This window comes from Patella vulgata, chromosome 5 (genome assembly GCF_932274485.2).
Source record: "Patella vulgata chromosome 5, xgPatVulg1.2, whole genome shotgun sequence".
NCBI classification, from domain to species: Eukaryota; Metazoa; Mollusca; class Gastropoda; family Patellidae; genus Patella; species Patella vulgata.
The window spans coordinates 41,285,679-41,312,970 of NC_065883.2; the positions used below are offsets into that span (position 1 = coordinate 41,285,679).

The following is a 27,292-nucleotide window of genomic DNA, read 5'->3' on the forward strand; positions in this document are numbered from 1 at the left end:
GGTCTACAGAGTTGATTTTGTGCTTGTGTAAATAAAGATCTAATTTATAATTTCTATGACATCTGAAGCCTAAATAAAGACTTGCAATAATCAGATTTAGCTCTTGCATAATGTATGTTTAAGAAGTTATTATGTGCGCAGTGAGCCTAAAATAAATTTTGCAGTTTAGTAGTTTATTCTGTAAAATATTAAGCATGCTGCCACCAAAGCTGGTTTGAATACTTTTTGATGCAGGTACCCTTTTCTGCGTGCTCACTTAGTCTAGTGTGCGACATTTTAATGTGTGTACAGTAATGACTTAATGTGGTTATTTTTGGTCTAGTACTTATATTATGTATTAATGTGTTTAAAAACGTTATTTTCTAATTCAAAGGAAACAATTATTATCGGTTTTTGTTGACGTTCGAAATGAAAATGAAATGAGAGGGGGGGGGGGGAATGGGGTTGAACGTCCACTCGACAAATCAATTAATTTACCATTTTTTTAGGGGGGGGGGGGCCCTGAAGAAAACCTACAAGGTTGGACAGACGACCCTACTCCATGTCACATATAAGCGGGGGATCGAAACAGAGTTCCCCCCACACACACACACACACCACCACCACGCCAATGTGTACACGGGACCTCGTTTTTTTATACCATCCGAACGACATGTTGCCCCTATGCCTTCTGTCCTACACCACTGACAAGGGGGTACCTCGCCAGAAAATGTCCAATGAACTTCGATGAAATGAAATAAAATAGGGTTTAACATCCTACGGTTCTGCTCCGATTGGGCTAATGAAGACGGACATACGCCATACAGTGTGCTATGAGGACAATTGTGCCCAAGGCCTCTGCTTCTATCGAATTCAAACTGCCAATTACGTGCAAGCCAATTGATAGCCTCGGTTTTTCGTCCCATCCGAACAACTAGACAGCTGTCCTTGCTAAGCCCTCCGCCCTGTACCGATGAACTTTCTCGGCCAATACAGGGATCAAACATGTGACCTCCAGTTTAGTAAGCCAGCGTCTTACCCACTTAGCCACCGTGGCTCCAAACTTCAATGATGTTAGAGAGCAAACGTCCTACTCACTGAGCCACCCTAACTCCCACTTCATTTCGATTCCGGACACGAGACCTCGGTTTTTTTTTTATGCCATCCGAACGACTAGACGTGGTCCCTTGCAAGGGCTTTCCTCCTACACCACTGAAGTAAGAGAGCAAACGTCCTACTCACGGAGCCACAGTAGCCCCCCACTTCATTTAGTTTCCAGACATGGGACCTCGGTTATTTTTATTCCATCCGAACGATTATATGTTGTCTCTTGCCAGGCTCTCCGTCCTACACCACTGCCAAGGGTGGACATCGCCAGAAAAATCATGATGAAAATGGCGGCACATACCTAGATTTCTTATAACAAAGGAGTCTAGGCCTACGCACTTCAACTACGTAATATTTTAGGCCTATGAATAGTAAAATTGAAGAAATTATTATATGATTCAGAGGCCCTTTTCTAAGCATGCACATTATATACATATGTACAGCTTTATTCGGATCACGAAGGATGCAGTAGGCAAACTCATTTTGTTGATCTTTGTTGAAATAGATCGACTACAGCCATTTTATTCAGTTGTAGTTGTATCAAATTAAATAATCCCGATTTTTAAAATAATATTTCCATTGCGAAAAGAGGTATCTACTTTTAAGATGTCGGAATTTTTTTAATATTTACTTTCCCAGTCTTATATTTATCTAGGTCAAACTACAACATGTATATTTGTTGGAAACTTTCAAACGTGTGATAAAATCTACTATAAGGACTAAATTAAATATATTTTTGTGGTAACAGAGCTTAGACACATAACAAATTGTACACACACGCAATAAAATAATATATAAATATCTACAAATTTTGACCAAATTTAAATTGGTTTTAAAGGCTAGGTAAACGGTACCTGGGTTTCAGTGATGCTTTTATTGTTTAATTGGACTTGATCCTCACTAAATATATTATCTTAAAAGATAAATATACCTACTGTTTTACTTCTGCTGTAGTGCTGATTCTCTTTTGGGATGACCATTTTAATTTATCCTTAGTAGGAAGACTGGGATGATAATATGTACAAAATTTATTTCTACAGGCCAATCCAAATCTGCAAGGCTGTAAATAAACATGTCCTTTAAATATCATAATTGTAATTTTAACTTCTGGCATTTTGTTAATCGGTCTGTCAATAATGAATGAATGAAATGTTGTTTAATGGCACGTCAGCTCCAACCGGGTTATATTGCACCAAACATATGGTGAATTTAACAAGACAAATTAAAATAATATCACAGAGATGTATTCATATATGTAAATAAAAAAAATATCACAGAAAATATAATTAAGAATAAAAGTTTGTCTCTTTTAACCAGCGGCTGCCAGGCAGGATATGCCCACTTTTTGCAAGAGATGGATAGGGAACAAGCTAAAAACAAAAACGATTTTTGTTCAATCAAGGGCCATAATCAAGAAAGTTATGGTCTGAAATGCGCAAATATCAAAAGGGACTGAGATTTTTGGAATATAAAGATATGTTTTAAGTTTCATCAAAATTGGATAAAAATTGTGACCTCTAGAGGGTCCATAACCTTAGAATTACATACTTATACAATTTGCATACAAAGAGCGGCCATTTTGTCGGCAGTTTCATTTCGATTTTCCTAAAATTTCAATTCAACATTCATTATGGTGGAATAGTTATCTAAACGGTTTTTAAAATCGAAAAAAAACAGCGGCTGCCAGGCAGGATACGCCCACATTTTCGAGAGATGGATAGAGAACAAGCTAAAAAGAAAGTGATTTTTCGTACAATCAGGGGCCATAATTCAGGAAGTTACTGTCCGATATGCATGAGTATGGAAAGGAACTGAGATCTTTGGGTTATAAACTTACATTTCAAGTTTCATCACAATCGGATAAAAATTGTGATAGACCATATTTTTACGCTATTTGAGAACGAAGGGCGGCCATTTTGTCTGTCAGTTTTGGGCCGATTTTCACGAAATTCGAACTCAGTCATCCTTAGGGTTTAACTGTGATATAATAATAAGTTTTTCTCAATCGGATAAAATCTATGACCTCTATTGGGTCCACAAGCTAAAATCACAATTTTTCGTACAATCAGGGGCCATAATTCAGGAAGTTACGTTCCGATATGCGCGAATATCGAAAGGAAGCAAGATCTTTGGGTTATAAACTTACATTTCAAGTTTCAACAAAATCGGATAAAAATTGTGACCTCTATAGGATCCACAACCTTCATTTACCATATTTTTACGCTATTTGAGAACGAATGGCGGCCATTTTGTCTGTCAGTTTTGGGTCGATATTTACGAAATTCGAACTCAGCCGTCCTTAGGGTTTAACGGTGATATAATAATATGTTTTTTTAAATCGGATAAAAATTATGACCTCTATAGGGTCCACAAGCTAAAAACGCGATTTTTCGTACAATCAGGGGTCATAATTCAGGAAGTTACGTTCCGATATGCACGAATATCGAAAGGAATCGAGATCTTTGGGTTATAATCATACATTTCAAGTTTAAACTAAATCGGATAAAAATTGTGACCTCTACAGTGTTCACAAGATAAAAACGTGATTTTTCGTACAATCAGGGGCCATAATCCATGAAGTTACAGTCTGATACATGCCAATATCGAAAGGAACCGAGATCTTATGGTGATAAACCTATATGGATGGACGGATAGGGGCGACGACAATAAACCCTTTATTTCAAGTTTCATTGAAATCGGATAAAAATTGTGACCTGTAGACTGTTCACAAACAATTGTGGACGGATGTCCGGACGGACGGACAGGGGCGACGACAATATACGCCCACATGGGTTATAAACATCCATTTTAAGTTTCATCAAAATCGGATCAAAATTGTGACCTCTAGAGTTGTCCACAAGCTAAAAAGGGGATTTTTCATACTATCAGGGGACATAATTCATGAAGTTTCAATCCTTTACATGCCAATATCGAAAGCAGCCGAGATCTTTGGGATAAACCTATATTTCAACCTATACGTTCAGACATATAACGACGACAATATACGTCCACTTTAAAATGTGGGCGTATAAAAATGTTAGCACCTTATCATATACCTCTGGTTGAACAAATAGCTGACGTACTGACTGGTAGCGGTAATATTTAGACTTGAGATGATTGTACTCGAACACATTCTGGTTGAGTCTCGCGCTTCAAAATGAAAATGTGAGTAAAGCAGGTATGACCAATGCGAGAGCGACATAAAACATATTATTTTAAATAAAATTAAATACCAGCGGTTGCCATGTAAGAGATGCATGCCGAACAGGGGAAAATTGATCAGACTCATCTGCTCATTGTTTTCAGACAAAAGATTATTGATGAGAGTATGAATACTCATCAGTAGGACCAATGGTATTGTAACATGAAATGTACTTACAGTTGGATGATAAAATGAACAGGTCATATTAGAACAATTAGGATAATATATACATTGTTTGGTAGTAGAAGACTCTGGTGGGAAGGTAGAAGGTGCTGCTACTAGAACTTGATGATGAGGTATTGCTACAACTGAAAAAAGCAATTATAACATTACTTCATTAATACATTTCTTAAACCAAATCTGTCCATGCTACCAATAAAATTTCAATAAAAATTTAAATAACATTTGTTCATTATAACATGAGTCCACTTACAACGGCCTAATTGTTTGGGTGTCGACAAAAGTAGTCAAATGCTAGTGGTCAACATAATTTGCATATTGTTAAAGGTCAATATGTCCTAAAGTCAGGGCTCACACTGTCGGTCGCCAAAGTCGCAATTTGTGATAAAAATATGTAAGTGGCGATTAAAATTTGATTTTGGCGATAATTTTGGTGATAATGTTTCGAAATTACTGGCGATTCTTTTTGAGAACTGGCGAAAAAAAATCTTCAAATTCTAATCGTATTTATCCTGGACTAACCATTATTAAGTGGCAATCCCATGGCGGGATACTTTAAATTAATCAACTAGCTGATAATCCGGATCGCGTCAATGAGTAATACTAATCAGTTGGTTTGGATTAATGATTAATTGATTGATAATTGCCAATGATATATATAAAGAATATCTCAAGTTACCATTTACTCCTAATGATTAATCCAAGCGGCGATTATTTGATGTTTCGTTTCGTCTTAAAAAGAATGGTAATACATTTAATCAAAATGGCCGACAGTTCCTTTTGAAGAGAATTAATTATTTTGATATTTGAATTCCGTTTACAGTGGTTTCATATATGGCATGTAAAATATACAAGTATGCATATTGGATATCATTATTTCAAATTATATTATTACCACTGGTTGAAAACGTAAGAACGAATTGAATAGTGACGATTCTTGAGCGAGAAAACAGTTCGCCATTTGTATCATATTACCATCGCCAAAATGCTCTGAAAGTTAACGACAGGTATATTTGTAAGCACCTTTTACAAATATAATTGAAATTTATATCCTTCTATCAGGGATTCAGATTCTGATACCTCTACGGTACCTGAAAATAAAAATTTGCCCCATTGTACAGTAACACATAAATTTATAGAAAATTAATTGGCAATCTCTGGATGAGATTTGACGTGTAAATACTGAAAACATATTGTGCAGTACGGTGCTCAAATAGACTAAAGTCACCAAAAATAAAATCTGATTATATTAAATCTAAACTTTGCCAAACTATTATGTAAAGACAGATTTTTAAAATTGTTGTATATTGTATTGTATATCGGTAATTTTTTTTTATAAATCTAGCGGAGACATAACATTGTTAGATGTTGTCTTTTTTATCACACATTTTTGGCAGATAAAATATTCCAGTTGGCGGGAAAAAATATGAACATTTTTTTTATATAAAAATTATCATCAATTTTGGCAGAAAAAAATTGAAAGTCAGTGTGAGCCCTCCCCAAAGTCCAAAAGCAGCCAAATAGTTTAAAGATGCATTATGTAAGATTTAGATAAGAGAATACAGTTCTCGCTATATTAGTTTAACCATCAGTTGCCATGCAAGATATGCCCACATTTTGCAAGAGATGGACAGAGGGCAAACTAAAATGTGATTTTTTGTATAATCAGGGGCCATAATGCAGGAGAAGTAACGGTCCGATATGCACGGTTATCAAAAGGAACCAAGATCTTTTCGATATAAACATATATTTTAAGTTACATCAAGATTGGATAGAAATTGTGACTTCTAGAGGGTCCACAAAAATGGTTTTACATACTTTTACACTATTTGCGTATGAGTAGCAGCCATTTTGTTTCAGTCTGATTTTCGATTACCATCATTAGGGTGTAGCGGCAATTTTTCATACAATCTGGGGCCATAACCCATGAAGTTACGGTCTGGTACATGCTAATTTCAAAAGGAACCAAGACCTTTGAGAGATAAATCTATATTTCATCAATATCAGATAAAAAATACTATGACATCTAGAGGGTCCACAACCTTGGTATTCAGGGCTCACACCGGCTTTCAATTTTTTTTCCGCCAAAATTGATGATAATTTTTATATAAAAAAAATGTTCATATTTTTTTCCGCCAACTGGAATATTTTATCTGCTAAAAATGTTTGATAACACCTAACAATAAGCTAGGCTTATTATAAAACAGTGACTGATACATATAGGCGAAAGACCGAAGAAATTTATTGTTCAAGTTCGTTGCAACAACCTCTGTGGGAGATTTTAATTTTTTAAATTACACGTCTCTTTGTACTAATTTAAAAAAACAGATCTCCACACATTCAGCATGTGCCAGTGTTTAATAATTATTTTTTAAAAATGGAATTCTTTTTAACCTAATCACCTAAAAAATAAACATTACACGCGTAGGAATACACACTATGGTCAATGCCGAGTGCCATTTTGGCCAATCAAAATAAAGAAAACTTCTAGCCCCGATCCTTCAATCATGGCGTATATAGTCAACAAGGACACATTTTTCTGGCATTCTGACCAGAAAAATGAAGTGCCTTATTCATCAGAATGCAACACAGCCCTGCAAGTTACTGGTTTTTAACGACAACACCTGGAGGCATTGTGTGGAATATTCAAAACAGTGGCAGACTTTGGATGGAGAAGAAAAAATTAAAAAACATTGCAATCACGTATCGAGATGTGTTCGAACTCGAAGGTATGCTTGTATGTTATTATTAGTTATTTTATTATTATTATTTTCTTAGTCTTAGTATTTAAATTTTTTCTAGGCTGTGAGTGTTCACGTTGGTTGTTAAGAAATATATAAAGTACTTGTTCACAATACATGGTATCACGCAAACCAGTGGTGGGCAAACTTTCAAGTTTTAAAACAAAACCGAAGCCTAAACTGGTGAAAGGCAAAACATTTTTATGAAACATAACTAACAAATTACATTAGTCATTACTTACAATGTCAAGGGTTATGAAATATCATTTTCAATAAAGTAATATTAGAAATATGGAGTACAGCACATAATATTTAAAATTACATTCTTATTAGAATCATTTAGTCAGGTTCCATGGAACTTTGTCAAATTTATATTCCGTATTGGTCTAAAACAAAGCCTGCCATCTTGTGGGAGCATATTCTTTGAATGGCATTTAGTAATTGGAACATAATCAAAAACACACTTTTATGGATAACAATTACTATGGTTTATTTCACTGCGACGTTTCAACAAAATGAAATTAAATGGGGTTTAACGTCCTACTGTTCTGCTCCTAACCTGGGCTAATGAAGACGGGCATACGCCATACAGTGTGCTATGAAGGAAATTTTGCCCGGACAGCGGCACTGCGGCCTACTCTTATATCGAATTCCAACTGCCAAGGGATCTTTTACGTGCATGCCAATGTGTACACGGGACCTCGGTTTTTCGTCCCATCTGAACGACTAGACAGCTTTCCTTGTCAGCCCCTCCGTCCTGCATCTCTGACAAGGGAGAACCACGCCGGAAAATCTGGATGAACTTTCTCGGCCAATGCAGGGATCGAACACTCGACCTCCAGGCTAGCGAGCTAGCGTCTTACCCACTTAGCCACGTGATCCCCACGTTTCAACAAGGTTTCACAAGTCGTTATCAAGCATATACACAAATAGATAAAAAATGAGAAAGATATGAATATAAATACAAACATCAGTGCAAACTATCCAATGGAATGCAAGGTGAGTGAGCATGATTAGCTATAATAAGCTATTGATGTAACAAAGGTGCATAATCGTATATATTAGAGTTGGCTTATTGTACAATTAAAAGATGAAACAGGGGATTAACCAAGATTAACAATTTTTTTTTTTTTTTTTTTTTTTTTAATCAATTAGTACTCTTACAGATAACACCTAATGCACCAGAGCTCCAAAGCTATCACCTAAATTTATCTCAGATAAAGTAGCCTAGCTAAGACTCCAAAAAGACTTCTCAAACCCAGAAAGACCACTAGATACTACAAAGATCATCTAGTCCAAAAATAGATTTAAGGTTGTCTTTGTTTTTATTCCTTCACAAGGTATAAGGTTTATTTTCTTTATATTTTGCATTCTTAATTTATCTTATTTTATTTTACTTTATTTTCTTTAATTTACTTTATTTTCTTTTCCATACCTCCTTCCTCAGTGCTTTATTATTAGGATATTGTTAGGATATTATTTTTACCTTATTTCTATATATTAGATATAAGCTAATTTTCTTAAATTTTCCTTCTATTTCATATTTCTCCACTCCTAATCTAATCTATTTTTTTGTTACTTCTTCTTTTTGCCCCTTTTTTCAACTCTATATACCACCTTCCTATCTTTATTTATTTATTTAATTATTTCTATTTTTCTCTATTCTGTATCTATTTAATCATTTCACTTTTCTTTCTATCATCTACTAACAAAGAAGCTCAGTGTACAAGCCAATCAACTGATTGAACTCGTCACAAGCTTCTTAAAACAATAACAAGCTAATTTATTTCTATAGCTAATAAGCCTGATAATTGTTAAGTACACCCATACAAGCAATAGGAACCCATAGTTAATTAGTATTAATTACACTGATTGACTAGCGTTTCTTTGTGGAAAGGGGTAACAACAGTTATATCAGCTTACGTCATTAATTAACGACAGAATACATCCTTAACCAACACTGTTCAGTCACTCCTTTTGTTTTCAATTTTACTTTTCGGCAGCATAAGAACGATGGCGACAGAGGCTAGTCACCCATGTCAATGGCTGACGCTTTTAAAAGCAGCCCTGCACCAAAGTTCTTTCCTGCGACAAAAAGGAGAGAAGAACAGACCCACGTCGTACTTGTGAGGCCACTGGAAGGTAAGTCCTTCCAAGGAGCCAAACTTATGGCCGTGGGAAAGGAATTGAAGAGTAAGTGGGGTATTATCAACATACCTGACATAAAGATCACAGTGCCGGGATATGTTAGACTTGCCCTAAAAAGTGGATTTTGGTTTTTAAAACGTTCTGTTTCCTAATCAAAATACGTTGAAATTAAACGATAAAAATAACCCCTCAATAAAGTTCGTAAAAACGTTATATTTCCATGTTACATGACAAAAAATAGCATATAAATAAAAATAGATTTACTTTCTGATTATTTTTTTTAAATGAAATCATTCCAGGGCTTTTATTGACATTTCAGAAAATGTAGAGTTGGTCCCATGCACTTGAAGCCAGGGTCCTTGAAGTTGTACAGCTGCACCCGGTGACCGATATTTATTTAACGGGGAATAAGTGATAATTCATATTATAACAGTAAATAATTAAAATATCCCATAGGAATTATAATAATATGTATATCATGTAGGTGTGCATATCTGATATGCTGGGTATTACAGGGTTAAAATTGTGACCTCTGTAAATAGGCCCGTTCCTTGCATTTAGTTTTAGAGTTAGGAGTGCTAAAATTGAGAGAGCGAAATGGGGTTGATCGACCACTCGACACAAACTAGGTCATTTCGGGACTAACGTATGGTTCAATTTTATTTCAATAATTCGCTTGCGCGTAGGGGTCTAGCAGTGGGAGGAAACCGGGTAATCCTGAAAAAACACACAGGTTGGACGGGCGACCTACTCCTTTTCACGTACGGAAAGATGCCCCAGCAGTCAAAATAGGTCAAAATAGGCGATTTCGGTTTCTAGTGTCGAAACATCGTTGCGGTCATTTTAAAAAATTGTCTTTTAAGGATAATGTGTATAGTACTAATACCTATCACATACGGAAGAGGCGATAACATCTCTTTGCATTTGCAATTTCAAAATTAATTAAAACTAATATTAAATTCTGAAAATCATTTTTTTGCTAAAACTCTTTTTTTTTAAATGTGATCAAAATGAGGGTAAAGCACGGAGTCCAGGGTGGTAATGGGCGTATTGTGTCAAAATTTCATGGTTTTCGGACAATCGGTGCCGGTGTCACGGCGAAATTCCACTTTTTTCCCCTTATGGAAGCCGTAAATTGACTTGAGGTCAGGGTCCTTGAAGTTGTACAGCTGCACCCGGTGACCAATATTTATTTAACGGGGAATAAGTGATAATTCATATTATAGCAGTAAATAATTAAAATATTTCATAGGGATTATAATAATATGTATATCATGTCTGGGTATTACAGGGTTAAAACCAATATTAAATTCCGAAAATCGTTTTTTTGCTAAAACTCTTTTTTTTTAATGGGATCAAAATGGGGGTAAAGCACAGAGTCCGGGGTGGTAATGGGCGTATTGTGTCCAAATTTCATGATTTTTCGGACAATCGGTGCCGGTGTCACGGCGAAATTCCACTTTTATACCCTGATGGAAGCCGTAAATTGACTTAGAAAAAAACCGACGAAAGGCAGGTGACAAGAACAAACGACTTGAACGAATGCAGGTATCACCTTGAAATTTTCAGGGTACCTAGGTACCAACGTGAAAAGTTGCTCGCCGGAATTTAGTACTCATGGTCCGTTGGTTCCTGTGTAGCGCATGCACGAAATCAAAACCATCTAAACTCGAAAACAACCTTGTCGGCACGGAAAACATCAAAGGAGAAATTCGAATTTTTGAAATATTCAAATACCAAACATTCGACCATGATCCAGGCTATCCTGAAATGTAATAATTTCGGTAATAGGAGACACATTCTCTAAGTCACGACCAATTGTGTATGTTTTCAAGCCCATTAATGTGGATTTTTCACTATTTTTCATTTTCAATTCAAAATGGCGTCCATCAGTTGACCTAAATCAAAATTCTACTGCCTACATTTTATGGGCTTTCCTTCAAGGATTTGGAAAATATAATCCCCTTGTCTGTAAGTAAAATATCAAAAAAGCCTTAGCGATATTTCACATTTCAAGATGGTGGCACTTCCGGTTTGGGCTACAAACTCCATTTTTTGTGTACGAATCAGTAGTGTCGTAACTAGTAAAGAAATACAATTTCAAGGCAATCGGACCTATATTTCGTCGATTTTTTTAAAAACTTTGATCCTTAATTTCATCAAGGGGAGATAATACAGAAAATTTCTAATGACATTTTTCAAGTTGTATCGGTAAGATCTACTTATATACTGAATTTCATGAGAATCGTGCAACTATTAAAGAAATTGTCAAGTTGATTTTAACTTCCGGTTCGAAATCACAGCGACGAATTTTTGAAATTCGAAAATCCGAAATAGCAGATTTGAAGTAAATGATTCAAGGAATTTTTTTTTAGTAAAATAGGTCAAAAAGTCACAAAGTAGGTCAAATGCATTTGTTCGTAAAATTCGGTGATTTCGGATGTGTAAAACGTTTTAAAAACATACCTATTCCAAAGCCACCACCCATTCTTGGGGGGGTAGGTCAACGTTTCAGAAAGATCCCACGGTTAGATTCTGAGATATAAGATTTGCAGGAAAAACACAAAAAAAAAAAAAAATAATAATAATAATAATAATAATAATCTTAACAGAAACAATAAGCTTTCATATGTATTACATATGAAAGCTTAATAAAGTTCGTAAAACGTTCTATTTTTATTTTACATCTTTCTCCTGTAATTTAACAATGACCTAACGTTATTTTAGACGTTTTTGCAATGTTTCATTGACAAACGTTCCATTGAAACATTAAATTTATGTTTCAGACTTGTTTTATTTGGCGCTACATCGGTTATACTTTGGGGCATTACTTTACATTAATTAAATTTGTTCTATGAACGTTTACATTAGAAATGTTCAGATTAGTTATGTCAAGTACATCAAAGGAACCATCAGATACGGCCCTATTTCCAAAGTCTGTTCGGACAGTCTGTAAACGTTAGTAAACTAGTTTCTTCTAATGTAGATAAAATTTAACTTATAATCCCAAATTATTTCCGAATTATAAAAATTATATTGGATCTTAGTTTTTAAAACGTTCTGTTTTCCTAATCTAAAACCGTTTAACTAAACAAATACCCCCCCCCCCCCCCCGCAATTCGCATTTAAAAATTAGAATAATGTTTCAAACACGTTTTATTAGATGCTACATCGTTGAGACTGTGAGATGTTACTAAACGGTAATTAATATCGTTCTAGTAACGTTTACTTTTGCAACATTCAGATTAGTTGTTCCAAGAACGTCGAACAGTCTGATAGAACGTTATTTCCTAAGCATGGTTAGCCTGTAAACGTTAGTACACTATTTTCTTCTAACGTGGCGTGGCTTATGTAATGGTTTAACTTATAATTCCTTGGACGTTATTAAATTATTTATTAAAGATGTTATATTGATTTTAACTGGATTTTAGTATTTTTTAAATATTCCGTCTTATTTATCTAAAATATGTTAATTAAACAAACAATGAAAGTCGGACTGAAAACGTTGTATTTTCGTGTTACATCTTAATGGAAAAAATGTTTTTCTGAATGTTTTACTAGATATGTGCCTTTACTTTGAATCGCGTTCTCTTTGACGTTACACTGTAAAACGTTACTAAACATTAATTAATGTATATCTAGTTAAGTTTACTTTTAAAACGTTAAGATTTGATGTTCTAAAGAACTTCGGATGTGCCATCTGATAAAACGTAATATCCTAGACGTAATATTGATATTAGATTTTATACTTACATTTAAACGTTCCGTGTTCCTCTTCTAAAAAGTTTAAATTAAATGAACAAAAATAACCCTCCAGTGCTTTTTTGATGTTTCGTTAAACAATCGTTGCATGAAGACTTTAGATTAATGCGAGACGTTACTAAACATTAATTAATATCCTTCTAGTGACGTTTACTTTAGAAACGTTCAGATTACTTGTTCCAACAACGTCAAATGAACTATCTGATTCAACGGTATATCTCAAGCCTGGTCAGACAACCTGCAAACGTTAGTACACTATGTTTTTCTAGTGTATATTTGTACCGTTTTAACTTATGGCTCTTTGAACATTATAAATATATTTGTTCGCGACGTTATATTGGATTTTAGTTTTTAAAGACGTTCCATCTTCCTAATAGAATAAACCTTTAAATTAAACGAACAAAAATAACCGTCCAAAAATGTTCATAAAACATTTTATATTTAGATGTTTTTTTTAAATATTTTACTGACACAAACTGCATTTAGACTTACGATTAATGTTTCAAGCGCATTTTATTTGATGTTTTGTCGTTGAAACTGTGAGAAGTTACAAAACATTAATTGGTATTGATCTATTCACGTTTACTTTACTAACGTTCAAATAAGCTATTTCAAGAACATCAAATGAACCATCTGATACAAAGTTATTTCCTAAGCCTAACCAGACCTTTTGTACACATTAATAAACTATTTCTTATAAAATAAAGTATGTAACATTTTAACTTATAATTCTTTGAACGTTATTAATATATGTATTCATGCCTTTATATTGATTCTATTGGATCTTAGTTTTTTAAACGTTGCGTTTTCATAATCTAAAAAAGTTAAATTAAACGAAACAGTCGAAAAATCTTAATGTTTAATGTTTTATTTGAAGTTTCATCGTTGCTACTATGAAACGTTACTAAACATTAATTAATATCGATCTAGTGACATTTGTAAACTTTTAAAACGTTCAGATTTGAACTCCGGATGAACCATCTGATACTTCTTTGACCAATCCTGAAATGCGACTTCAATTCGTATTACAAACAGTACACAAATTTTTTTTTAAGAATATAAATTTTCAAGGTGATCGGAGGTAATTCGAAAATTCTACATCGACATTATTCCCTATATAAAATTTTGGCAAAGTACGACAAAAATCTATTACATGTACATTTTTAAAATCCTCAACATTGATAAAAAAAATAATCAAGGTCATCAGAAGTCATACGAAAAGTCCAAACATTTTGCAAAAGTTAAATTTTGACGTAGACCCTTACTTTTTGCACTACCCACACCGTCATAATCAATCGATGAAAGTTGACAAAGGGTGGGTCACTGCATAAAGTTTATGACCTAAAATGGCTGCCATAGACGAGCACAACATATTTTCAACATAACAGAACCAAATCTAACCAGTAAATGTTCCAAATATTCAGACATCAACTGATTATGGCCTTAATTCGGACTGCTATCTTTTTTTTCAAATTGGCTGCTCTTTAGCTGGACCAAATTCATTAAAGGTCATTTTTAATAGGAATCTTGGTATTTTGTACTTCACTGTTCCTTGGGTGGCCATCAGTTTTTAGTATGCTGAAACACTGACAATTCTCTACGTAACCGACATTATGATCTTGATCTCTGTGGCATGTTTCTACAAGGGCCTTTCCGTTGTGAGATATAGGTAAGTAAATGTGAGAGGTAAGGTCAACTTCAAGGTCATTTATGAAAGTTCATTATATATACAATAGGTCAAAGCCAAAGCTTCGAACATTTACCATGAAAAAGAAATCTTATTTCGGAGTCATACTCAGAGTCTACTCAGTAGATTTGATGGTCCTTTAATGTTCTTTTTGACCCATGAACTTGAACTTGGCCAAAAGTCCCATCTTAATCTGGATTTCACACACCAGGAGATGTTTATGGTATAAGGTCGGACTCTTATACCGTGGGTAGGCTTCTCCGGACATAATTTACCGAAGTAGTCCGGATAGATGTGCCGCAAACTAGTTTGGGCCTTAATTAGGGCTACCATCTTTTTTTTCAAAATGATTGCTCTTCGATTGACTCATATTTGTTAAAGGCCATTTGTAATTTGTGGTTTCCCTTGTCAGTGATGCAGGACCTGACAAGGACAGCTGTCTAGTCGTTCGGATGGGACGAAAAACCGAAGTCCCGTGTACACATTGGCGTGCATGTAAAAGATCCCTTGGCTGTTGGAATTCGATATAAGAGTAGGCTGTAGCGCCGCTGCCCGGGCAAAATTTCCCTCATAGCACACTGTATGGCGTATGCCCGTCTTCATTAGCCCAGGTTAGGAGCAGAACAGTAGGACTTTAAACTCCATTTCATTTCATTTCATTGCTTCTCCGGACATAATTTACCGAAGTAGCCCGGATAGATGTGCCGCAAACTAGTTTGGGCCTTAATTAGGGCTACCATCTTTTTTTTCAAAATGATTGCTCTTTGATTGACGCATATTTTTCAAAGGCCATTTGTAATAGGTATCTTGGGCTTTTGTACCTCGGTGTTGCATCTGTGGCCGTTATTTTTTGTGTGTTCAAACACTGACAATTATCTACTAAACCAACTCCATGGCCTTTCCTTGACATCTGGGACATGCATCTACCAAGGGCCTTTGTGTTTTGAGATATAGCTAAATAAATATGGGACGTAAAGCCAAGTTCAAGATCATTTATGGAAGGTTATTTATAGGTCAAGGCGGAGAATGGAAAATTAACCTTAGAAGTTTTATTTCAAAGCCAGTTTCACCTATTTGCCCTTGGCCTAGGACCTTGAGACAGTTCAGATGGTTTGAAAGGAATTTAATGTTTTTTTGAACCACGACCTTGAACTTGGCCAAACATCCAATCTTTAAGGTCTCAAATAAATGATCTTTTTTTTTTTTTTTTTTTTTTTTTTTAAAAAGCAAATATTATTCAGTTTTCTCTCTAAATTATTTTACTTTTTTTAATTCTTTTACCAAACTTTGTTAAAGAAAAAAATTGTTTAAGGTCATCGAGTTCATCGTAAAACTATATCCACAAATGGGCTCTTTGTAGGTATAGAGATTAAGATCACCGGAATGTAAAAGATAGGTTGCCAGGCAATGAAACATACGCCCACAGCAGCTAAATCGTCCGGGCAGTCAACAAGTGTTGTCGCATATTTTTACTTCTTTCGCTAATGAAACATTTATAATACACTCATGAAGTAATTATCAGAAAACCATTAGAATTTGTTTGGTTTTTAATATCATGGATTTAGCTGTTCAAGTCATAAAAATTCATTGAAAATCAATATACTTGTTCGTCTCAAGCTCTTAAACTCTGTGTATCAATCTGAAGTCAATCGGATGATAACTTTAGCCTCTAGAGCGTCACAAGATTTTTCAAAGTGATCAAGGGCCATAACTGTGACAGTAATTATCGAAAATCACTGAAAATGAATAGACTTCTTTGTCTCATGACCTTAAACACTGTGTATAAATTTAAAGTCAACCGGATATTTACTTTGGCCTCAAGAGCGTCCACAAGATTTTTTGAAGTGATCAAGGGCCATAACTCTGACAGTAATTATCGAAAATCGATGAAAATTAATAGGCTTCTTCGCCTCATGACCTTAAACACTGTGTATCAATTTAAAGTCAATCGGATATTAACTTTAGCCTATAGGACGGGGGCGACAACAATATACGACCACATTTCAATGTGGGCGTATAAAAACCAAATCTTTTGTACTGATCTCGAAGTGTCACAATATTCCTATGCAATTGGTATTTTTCCTCGTGTTTGGCGGAATTTAAAGTTAATCGGATATTAACTTTAGCCCCTAGAGCGTCCACAAGATTTTTTGAAGTGATCAAAGGCCATAACTCTGGCAGTAATTATCGGAAATCGCTGAAAATCAATAGGCTTCTTCGTTTCATGGCCTTAAACACTGTATATAAATTTAAAGTCAATCGGATATTAACTTTAGCCTCTAGAGAATTGTGGACTGCCGGCCGGACCGACGGACGGACGGACGGGGGTGACGACAATATACGACCACATTTCAATGTGGGCGTATAAAAATAATGTTATAGGCCAAGTAATGTGACGGTTGGGTCATATGCACGGTATTCGGAAAAAAACGAAGTCTACCAAATGTCGTTTCCTGTTCAAAAATAGTCTCGGTCACCCAGAACCCCCTAGTCTTCAACGTACGGGATTTGTCTGGATGATAGAGACTAGTAAGCAGAAATATATTTATGTTGTTTTTGCTGGATTTTCTCTCTATATTCCCATGGATATTCAAATTGGGCGCTGACTGCTGGGTATTTATAAATGACAACATTACATTCGCCTTTCCGTATACGATAGATCCGTATTTTTATTTCATTAAATTCTACTTTATATATATGGTACACAATACAAAAGACACATAAGAGAAACGTAGATCATAGCGAGCACACACGCCTGTCAAAAGACCTGCCTTTAATTATACAAAGACTTGCGTAAAACACACGGTCGAATGATGTAAATTTTGATGTAACACGTACGTGTCAGATAAAGCCTGTTGGTCCTTGATTATACTCCTTTTGATGCAGTTATCGCAACTAGCGAGAAAACACGCCAATTAAACAATACACAACATTGACATTCATTTTTTACCGGTCGCTTAATTAACACACCTCTACTGAAAACACACTGTGGCACAGTTTTTCACCCCTAGCGTTAATTAACTCACCTCTCAGACAATTTTTCACCCTTGTTAATTGACACACCTTATTTACAGTTTTAACGCGGTAATACTGAGTAATAGTTGGAAAATTAATTTTCTTTCGATACACGTACAAATAACAACGATGATTGTGAATTATAGGGTGGCTGTGCACAGATTCACCCTTTAGCAGTTCTCAGTGAAATCTAATACGAAGAGGCTAACATCTGTAGATACGGTGTGTTAACTCATTGACCCCCTAGACTTAATTATCTACTACTGTCTCTCCCTAAGCCAATTAACTAGACAATAATTAAAGGATTATCCATTAATCCAATATATTGCAGAGAACACAATATAACACACAAACTGTTATTCCAGTCAAAAAATTTTCATATATTCAAATGAAGATCTATAATTGGGCATCAAAATGGTCAAACTTTTAAGCACTAATACAAAGTAAGCACTAATACAAAGTAACAACAAAGTTATTCTTTATTTAAATTCAACAATGTTTAGCACACGCACATTGTACAACAGGCCATAGCATGCTTCCGTAGGCATTCATCTAATTGACGATCAAAATGTGCAAGCAGGGGCGTAAATGTGGGGGGTGTGGGGGGGGGTACACCCCCCCCAGGAAGAAAAATAGTCGGTCGCAAAATCAGTGCAGTCGGTAGCAAAATAAGAGCTGTCGGTATCAAAATAAGTGCTCACTGCATACGTCACGCTACTCACGCAAAACTTTAGTATAAAATAACCTTGTCAACTTATCATGTTTGAAAAAATGTTGTGTTTCATTCTTATTCTGTTGTGAGTATGTTGGTCTATGGACAAAATTTCCCCCAGAGAGAAAAATAGTCGGTCTCAAAATAAGTGCAGTCACTGCAGTCGGTCTCAAAATTATGCATCGGCGACTCAATGAATTAATGAGGTAAACAAACAATGCCAGAATAGATCCGTGAGCCTAAATTGCATACGTCACACAAAACTATAGTATAAAATAACCATGTCTGCTTGTCATGTTTGAAAAAATGTTTGTCACTCTTATTCTGTTGTGAGTATGTTGTTCTATGAAATGTTTTTCCCCAATGGCAAAAAAATAGTCGGTCTCAAAAAAAGTACAAACCGCAGTCGGTCTCAGACTAAATGAATTAATGAGGTAAACAACCAATTACAAAACAGGCGAAATTGACAGATAGGCCACAAGATTCTGTCTCATTTCTTATCCTCTCGTTAGCGAGAATTTGGTTCCATTTGCCATGACAATGACTAAAATTTCCAGGCCCAGTCCTGAAAAATTAAAAGCTTGGTTACATATCTGAAATTTTTTCGCGTCTGCGGCGCTCGATTCCATTATAACATCATTCTTCTATTCCTCTGTTTTCTTATACTGTCTCAGCACTATCATATTCACGGTTATAGTGAACTGCCCAGTTATACTGGTGCGTGGGTCGTGGGGCGTCAGACTATACAAATGTTATGTCAACTCTTGCAAAACAGGCGGAATTGACGGGCAGATCTCGAGATTATGTCCCATTGACTCACATTTCTGGTCCTCTCGTCCATAAGACTTTCTCCCAGCAATGACCTAAAGTGCTAGGATACGGACTCAATTTTTCCAAAATTTTCTCAGGTTGCTCAGTCTAGGCACAATCATCATATATGACATAAACTTTATGTCAACTTAAATAAAACTGCTTTCTGGCGAGACAACGATCGGCGAACAACTATATAATTATACTGTCTATGTTCTACTAGGACGCTTAATGTTATAGCCAGTATTTTGTTGGCATTCATTGTGGGGTGGGATTGTGGATGGCACCCTAGATTTGGAACCACCCCTACCTCACCCCCTATTCCCAGCTTCTAGACCCGCTCTGCACATGGCCCCTAGAAAACTCGCACCTGTGGTGCGCGGCTCCTGATTGCGTCACTCATACTGGGGGTATGTGCATCAGTCGGTCACATTTTGGCTACCCCCCCCCCCCCCCAAACAAAATCGTTATGTACGCCCATGTGTGCAAGATTTACTACAATGAGCAAATTAAAAAATCAAACTATTTTTATCCTCATTTAAATGTCCTAAAAATGTTGAAAAAATCACTGGATTTAACTTAGTTTGCTGAACAAAGTCGGTATTGTATTCGCCGACCACGGGCTGACATTTTAATTTTTTTTCGTAGTAAGTCGTATCTGGGTCATCTTCTTCTTCGTTTATATTCGCGGTAAAAACAATTTCCCGAACACTATTGAGATTAATATTCACATCTAGAATACCCTTTGATAAAAATCCTACAAATTCTGATTCGGAATCACTTTCCATAGCAAAGAAATTATTAAAAGAGTGAGCACTGGGATATTGCAATTCGACGAAGATGAGTGGCTGCCATTTTGGTACGCCGTATATCACATATATCTTCTTCTCTGTTTCATATCTCGGAAAAATCACTTTCCCCGGAACATTTGTCATTACTGAGATTAATATTCACATGTAAATAAATATCCTTTGATAAAATTCCTTCAAATTCTGAATCAGGATCACTTTCCATAGCAAAGAAATTATTAGATGAACGAGCGTGAAAATATTAAACTTGCGTATACAAAATGGCGCCCTATGACACAAATTTTCTCGAGAGTTCACAACCTTATAACCCCGAAACCATTGATGTGAGGAATATGTTTTATGACTTCAATCGTTAGTTCAAACTATATGCTTATTGGATAACTACTTTTGGAAAGCCAATCGTCTTTTTTTATAACTTTATTGATCAATAAAACAATACATCAAAAAGGCTGACAGAAGCCGTTGATGGGCAAATTGTCTCACGAGTTTACGACCTTTATAACCCCTAAACCTTTGATGTGACCTACAAATTTTATGATTCTAGTAATTAGTTCAAACTATATATTTATTGGATAACTACTTTTTGGAAGCCAATTGGCCTTTTTTGATAACTTTCTTGATCAATAAAACTTTACATCAAAGAGGCTGACAACAGTCGTCGTTAGAAAAAGTGACTAGACATTAGGTAGTCGACAGGTGGCGTAAGTCGGTGTCTTATCAAGGACTAGCAGGCTTAATCTGGATTTATACGTGTTGTAGTTACATATATGTGCTCTTATACTTATTTCATTCGTACCAATTCCGGCTTTAGTTATTTATATATTTGTCTTTTTTGTGGGTTTAATTTGTTTAAATATTATCGTGCGTACCACTGAACTATAAATGCACATATCTTAAAATTGATCACACGCAGTATCGTTGGATAATCAAAGCAATTTGATTATCCGATATATTCTAATCTCCACTGATATCAGATTAACATATCTGTTTTCAAAGCTGCCATTATATTGTAATCATATTTTCACACAAAACTGCTCTTTGCCGATTTACATGTCTTCCTGATATATTCTCATTAGGGTATGTTTGGTTCCCTTCTTTCAAAAGTGACCCTTCTTGGACAATTAGTCAAACATAAAGAAATCTAACTCTCAGTCCCGAAAAAGAGATATCGGCGTGCGGCTTATTGTGAATGGAAATCAAAGTCATGTAATAAAGAAATTCCTGATCAAAGAATAATTCAACCGTAATGAAATTATTTCAGAACAACAGTAATTTCTAATACACCATTGATGTAATTAAAATATCTTTAGCAAATGTACATAATCCATTGTGGCGTTTGTATCGCTGACAAATTGCAGTTTTTAAATAGGATACTTCCACTTCAAAATTTTCACTGCCGGTCATTTTTGATAACCCGAGAAAACTTTTCAAAGTAAATTCATATTTCATGTTTTTTATTCATGGTAGGGTATTGTGAATTCACGTGTCTATACCACTTTGTCAGCATGGTGTAAACCAAAATCGTCCGAGCAGTCGACAAGGGTTGTCACATATTTATTCTTTTGTAGGTAATTAAGGGAATTTAATAGACAATTTCATACAGATGACATTATAATTTTCGTTGTTTGAGGGTTCACAAGGTTCTAAAGATAGGTTGCCAGGCAACAAAACATACGCCCACAGCAGCTAAATCATCCAAGCGGTCGACAAGGGTTGTCGCATATTTATTCCTTTGTAGGTAATAATCAGATCAGATTATAAATTTTGTCGTTTGAGGGTTTACAAGGTTCTACAAACTGAAACAAGGGTCTCAACTCTGGAAGTAATCTACAGAAATTGTTGAAATTTGACAGGCTTTTTTGTTTTACTAATTTAAATAATGTATATAAATTTCATACAGATCACATTATCACTTTTGTCATTCAAACGTTCACAATCGCCATAACTCTAAAAATTATTGACGGAAATTGTTGAAATTCAAAAGACCCGTTTCACAAATTTAAATGATGCATAAAAATTTCATACATATCGGACGATATCTTTCATCAATCGAGCATTAACAAGGTTTAACAAAGTGAAACAAGGGCAATAACTCTAGAAGTAATTATTGTAAATTGCTGAAATTCAATAGGCTTTTTCATTTCACTAATTTAAATCATGCATATAAATTTCACAAAGATCGGGTCATAACTTTTGGCGTTAATGCGTTCACAAGGATCAACAAGCCAACAGTGAGGCTGATGTCCCCCGCCGAAATGGGAAAATAATTAGAGGACACATATAAATTTATCACAAATTATCTTTTACAAAGTATTGAACAATCAAACAGTATATCTTTACTTATAGTCTAACAATCAAAGTAGGAGAGTTATTGTTTTCCAAAGTCTCGACCAATCAAATTGCGTATCGCTCTGCTTACCCTGAGCAGAAAATGCTCATTATCAAACTTAGTCAAGGTATTACTGTAATGAAACTATACACCAAGTTTCATCAATCTCACTTAATTAGAACTAAAGTTATCGTGTCCCAAAGCATCAACCAATCAAATTGCTTATCTCTGCTTACCCTAAGCGGAAAATGCTCATCTTCGAACTCCATCAAGGCATTGACCTAATCAACACATACACCAAGTTTGAACATTCTAGCTCAATTAGGAAGAGAGTTATCGTGCCCCAAAGTATCAACCAATCAAATTGCTTATCTCTGCTTACCCTAAGCGGAAAATGCTCATCTTCGAACTCCATCAAGGCATTGACCTAATAAACACATACACCAAGTTTGAACATTCTAGCTCAATTAAAAGTTATCGTGTCCCAAAGCATCAACCAATCAAATTGCTTATCTCTGCTTACCCTAAGCGGAAAATGCTCATCTTCGAACTCCATCAAGGCATTGACCTAATCAACACATACACCAAGTTTGAACATTCTAGCCCAATTAGGAAGAGAGTTATCGTGTCCCAAAGCATCAACCAATCAAATTGCTTATCTCTGCTTACCCTAAGCGGAAAATGCTCATCTTCGAACTCCATCAAGGCATTGACCTAATAAACACATACACCAAGTTTGAACATTCTAGCTCAATTAGGAAGAGAGTTATTGTGTCCCAAAAAGTGTGACGGACAGACAGACGGACGGACAGACGGACAGACAGACGGACAGACAGACGGACGAACCCATTTTAATAGTCCCCTGCTTTCTTCGAAAGGCGGGGGACAATAAAGTGAAACAAGGGCCATAACTCTAGACGTAATAAACGGATATTGCTGAAATTCAATAGGCTTCTTCGTTTCACTAATCTTAATAATGCATATAAATTTCACAAAGATTGGGTTCAATAAAGTGAAACAAGGGCCATAACTCTAGATGTAATAAACGGAAATTGCTGAAATTCAATAGGTTTCTTCGTCTCACTAATTTAAATAATGCATATAATTTTCAGAGAGATCGAATGATAACTTTTGACGTTAGAGTTTTCACAAGGTCATAACTCTAGACGTAATAAACAGAAATTGCTGAAATTTAATAGGCTCATCGTTTCAGTAATCTAAATAATGAATAAAAATTACAGAAAGATCGGATGATAACTTTTGACGTTAGAGCGTTCACAAGGATCAATAAAGTGAAACAAGGGGCATAACTCTAGACATAATAAACAGAAATTGCTGAAATTCAATAGGCTTCTTCGTTTCAGTAATCTAAATAATGCATATAAGTTTCAGAAAGATCGGATGATAACTTTTGGCGTTAGAGTGTTCACAAGGTTCAATAATGTGAAACAAGGGGCATAACTCTAGACATAATAAACGGAAATTGCTGAAATTCACTAGACTTCTTCGTCTACTAATTTAAATCATGCATATAAATTTCACAAAGATTGGGTGCTAACTTATGGCGTTTACCGCGTTCACAAGGTGCAGTCAAGTGAAACAAGGGCCATAACTCTAGATGTAGTAAACAGAAATTGCTGAAATTCAATAGGATTCTTCGTGTCACTAATTTAAATTATGCATATAAATTTCACAAAGATTGGGTGCTAACTTATGGCGTTAACCGCGTTCACAAGATCGGATGATAACTTTTGGAGTTAGAGCGTTCACAAGGTTCAATAAAGTGAAACAAGGGCCATAACACTCGACATAATAAACAGAAATTGTTGAAATTCAATAGGCTTCTTTGTTTCACTTACTTAAATATTGCATATAAATTTCACAAAGATCGTATGTTAACTTTTGGCATTAGAGCGTTCACATGGTTCAACAAAGTGAAACAGGGGCCATAACTCTAGACCTAATAAACGGAAATTATTGAAATCAAATAGGATTCTTCATCTCACTAATGTAAACAACATATATCAATTTTAAAACAATTGGATGATAACTTTTGGCGTTTGAGCGTTCACAAGAAATTGTGGACGATGGACGGACGGACCGACGGACGGACGGGGGCAACGGCAATATAAGTCCACATTTCAATGTGGGCGTATAAAAAGGAACCAAGATCTTTAGGTTATAAACATGCATTTCAAGTTTCATCAAAATCGGATCAAAATTGTGACCTCTAAGTGTCCACAAGCGAAACGTCATTTTTCGTATAATCAGGGGCCATAATCCATGAATTCATGGTCCGATATATGCCAATATATTATAGAAAGGAACCAAGATCTTTGGGAGATGGACTTATATTTCAATTTTCGTCAAAATCGGATAAAAATTGTGACCTGTAGAATGTATACATGAAAATCTGGGTGTATAAAAACATCAAATGATCTATCAATTAAATAGTTTGGTTTACCTTGTGGTACAACAGGTGGACCTGTAGAACGCCTGGTCGCATGTGTATAAGGACAGTCTAGCCGTGAACACTTGGCATCATATTTACAATTTGGATGTATATACAAACATTTGTCAGCAAATTTACAATGTGGAAATGTTCTGAAATAAAGATAGTAACAAGATTATTATCAGCTGCCAAGAAATCCACAAGCATTCCATAAGTTAACATCACAATTTTCTTAATAATAATCCTAAAACCATTGATATAGTGGTTGCCAAGCATATGCACCTTAGCAGCTAAGTCACTCCAGCAGTTATAAACTTAACAACTTAATCATCATATCAATTTTAGAAAGATCCGATCATAATTGAAGCCTCTTTAAGGTGCTAATATAGATTTCTTAAAGGGAAATAACTCTGGAAATTATTGCAGTTCCTACCTGACATGTATTATTAAATGTAAGACACAAAATGTATACATCAATAAATGTACGAAACAACATGCTTATATTACTAAAGGTACGACACAACATGTATCTATTACTAAAGGTAAGACATGAAATGTGTGTCATTTATGACACGTCACATTTTACTGACTCTTGGACATGGCTAGTGTTTTACTGGCTGTAGAATGTAACATACATTTCTAACTGTAAGATACGATTTGTATCTTTTACTGACTAATCGAACAGACTGATAAATTTCAAGTATTTTTAGTATTCTAGTAAATGTATTGAATGACTAAATATGATGGGATTTCGCCTGTATATTCCGGACATGTCCAACGCTATATTTCAAACGTCCTAAATTGTCCGACCAGGAATATATGTCCAATCTGACATCAAAAAATGGTGAATAATATTCAGAATTCCAAAATTAATGTAGTGTACTGAGTGTATAACTACCACTCAACCCGATTATCCTTGATAATAGGCTGGATTGATTAGGTAATTAAGTAATCAATGTATTGGTGTTATACCGTCTATACACCTACCTTGATTAACTACTTAATCTGCATTGATTGGCTGACTTAATCCTTTGGCGGACATTTCATCAATCCAATCCTGAACAAAAGTCATTGCTTCTCCTTTGTTGAACTATAAATCAATCCGATAAGAGCGATTATAAACTTAATCTACGCGATTAACCCGTGATTTCTCCATTGTTGGACGTTTCAATCTTCTTGATGTTGGCCGACAACATGTAATTAAATGAAATGGGGTTTAACGTCCTACCATTCTGCTCCTAAACTGGGCTAATGAAGATGGGCATACGCCATACAGTGTGCTATGAGGGAAATTTTGCCCGGGCAGCAGCGCTATGGCCTACTCTTATATCAAATTCCAACTGCCAATAAGTAGTAGTACACGGGACCTCGGTTTTTCGTCCCATCCGAACGACAAGACAGCTGTCCTTGTCAGGCCCTCCGTCCTGCATCACTGACAAGGGGAAACCACGCCAGAAAATCTAGATGAACTTTCTCGGCCAATGCAGGGATCGAACACCCGACCTCCAGGCTAGTGAGCCAGCATCTTACCCACTTAGCCACATGATCCCCCGACAACATCTAGGAATTAGACATATGTCACATATCCTAATAGTATATAATACCCCAAATCAATATACACTGTATCCGATAACTTGTCTGTGATATTTCTTCGGTGCTTTAGTGGAAGCCGAAGTTAAATAAAGCCATTTCACACACATGCATGGCGGTTATAGTACAATAAATGAAATGAAAGTAAAAATCTCGCAAGACACGTGAAATTACGAGATGTAAGCGTGCCAAATCTCATACGTCTGATGCCGGAGAAAAGATTCTATTTTGATTGCATATTCTCGGATTTATGATCATATCTTGAATGGGGTTTATCTTTATAAAAAAAATAAATAAACACGCTAAGAAATGTTGACGAATATTTCGATTGGAATAATGTAAATAGTTAATTGTTTTAGACAATAGCGCATGCTAGAGTTGAATGCGATTATTTTGCAGTTGGTGTCACTGGTTACTGTCCAATAAATTTCGGGATGCCATTTTTTTGCCTTCCGTATGTAAGTCTAAATGGAGTATAAGATGTATGAAAAATGCTGTAAAATGTATCGACTTATGACCTGAAAAATACGGCAATTTTGGAGGAATTTGAAATAGGTAGTAATCGACACACTTCCATTCTATTACGATGTCACATAATTTTGTAGGAATATTATTGATATAAATTGGAATATTGTATGGGAAATAAACATGAAATATAACAAGGTGTACCTATTTTTTATTACGTATGAATTTGAATATTTTGTTGACATATGATTCTTAATTGTGGTTTGAAAATGCCTGCTTAAATAACGATAAGAGTTATGCCCCT

General features: G+C 35.4%; 1 protein-coding gene across 5 annotated transcripts in view; it reads right to left on the bottom strand.

The window, feature by feature from the left end:
• Positions 1-27,292, bottom strand: part of LOC126820655 (zinc finger CCCH domain-containing protein 14) — a 355,618-nt gene that overhangs the window by 118,861 nt on the left and 209,465 nt on the right. For 3 of the 5 annotated variants that reach the window (XM_050548757.2, XM_050548756.2, XM_050548755.2), the window contains exons 13-15: positions 24,946-25,085; positions 4,466-4,596; positions 2,022-2,146 (exon numbers count right to left, since the gene is read on the bottom strand). In XM_050548757.2, coding sequence (XP_050404714.1) covers positions 2,022-2,146; positions 4,466-4,596; positions 24,946-25,085 — 396 coding nt within the window. Of the gene's footprint in view, positions 1-2,017; positions 2,147-4,465; positions 4,597-24,945; positions 25,086-27,292 lie in introns of all 5 variants that reach the window. The other 2 variants (XR_007680058.2, XR_007680057.2) reach the window with 1 other exon arrangement.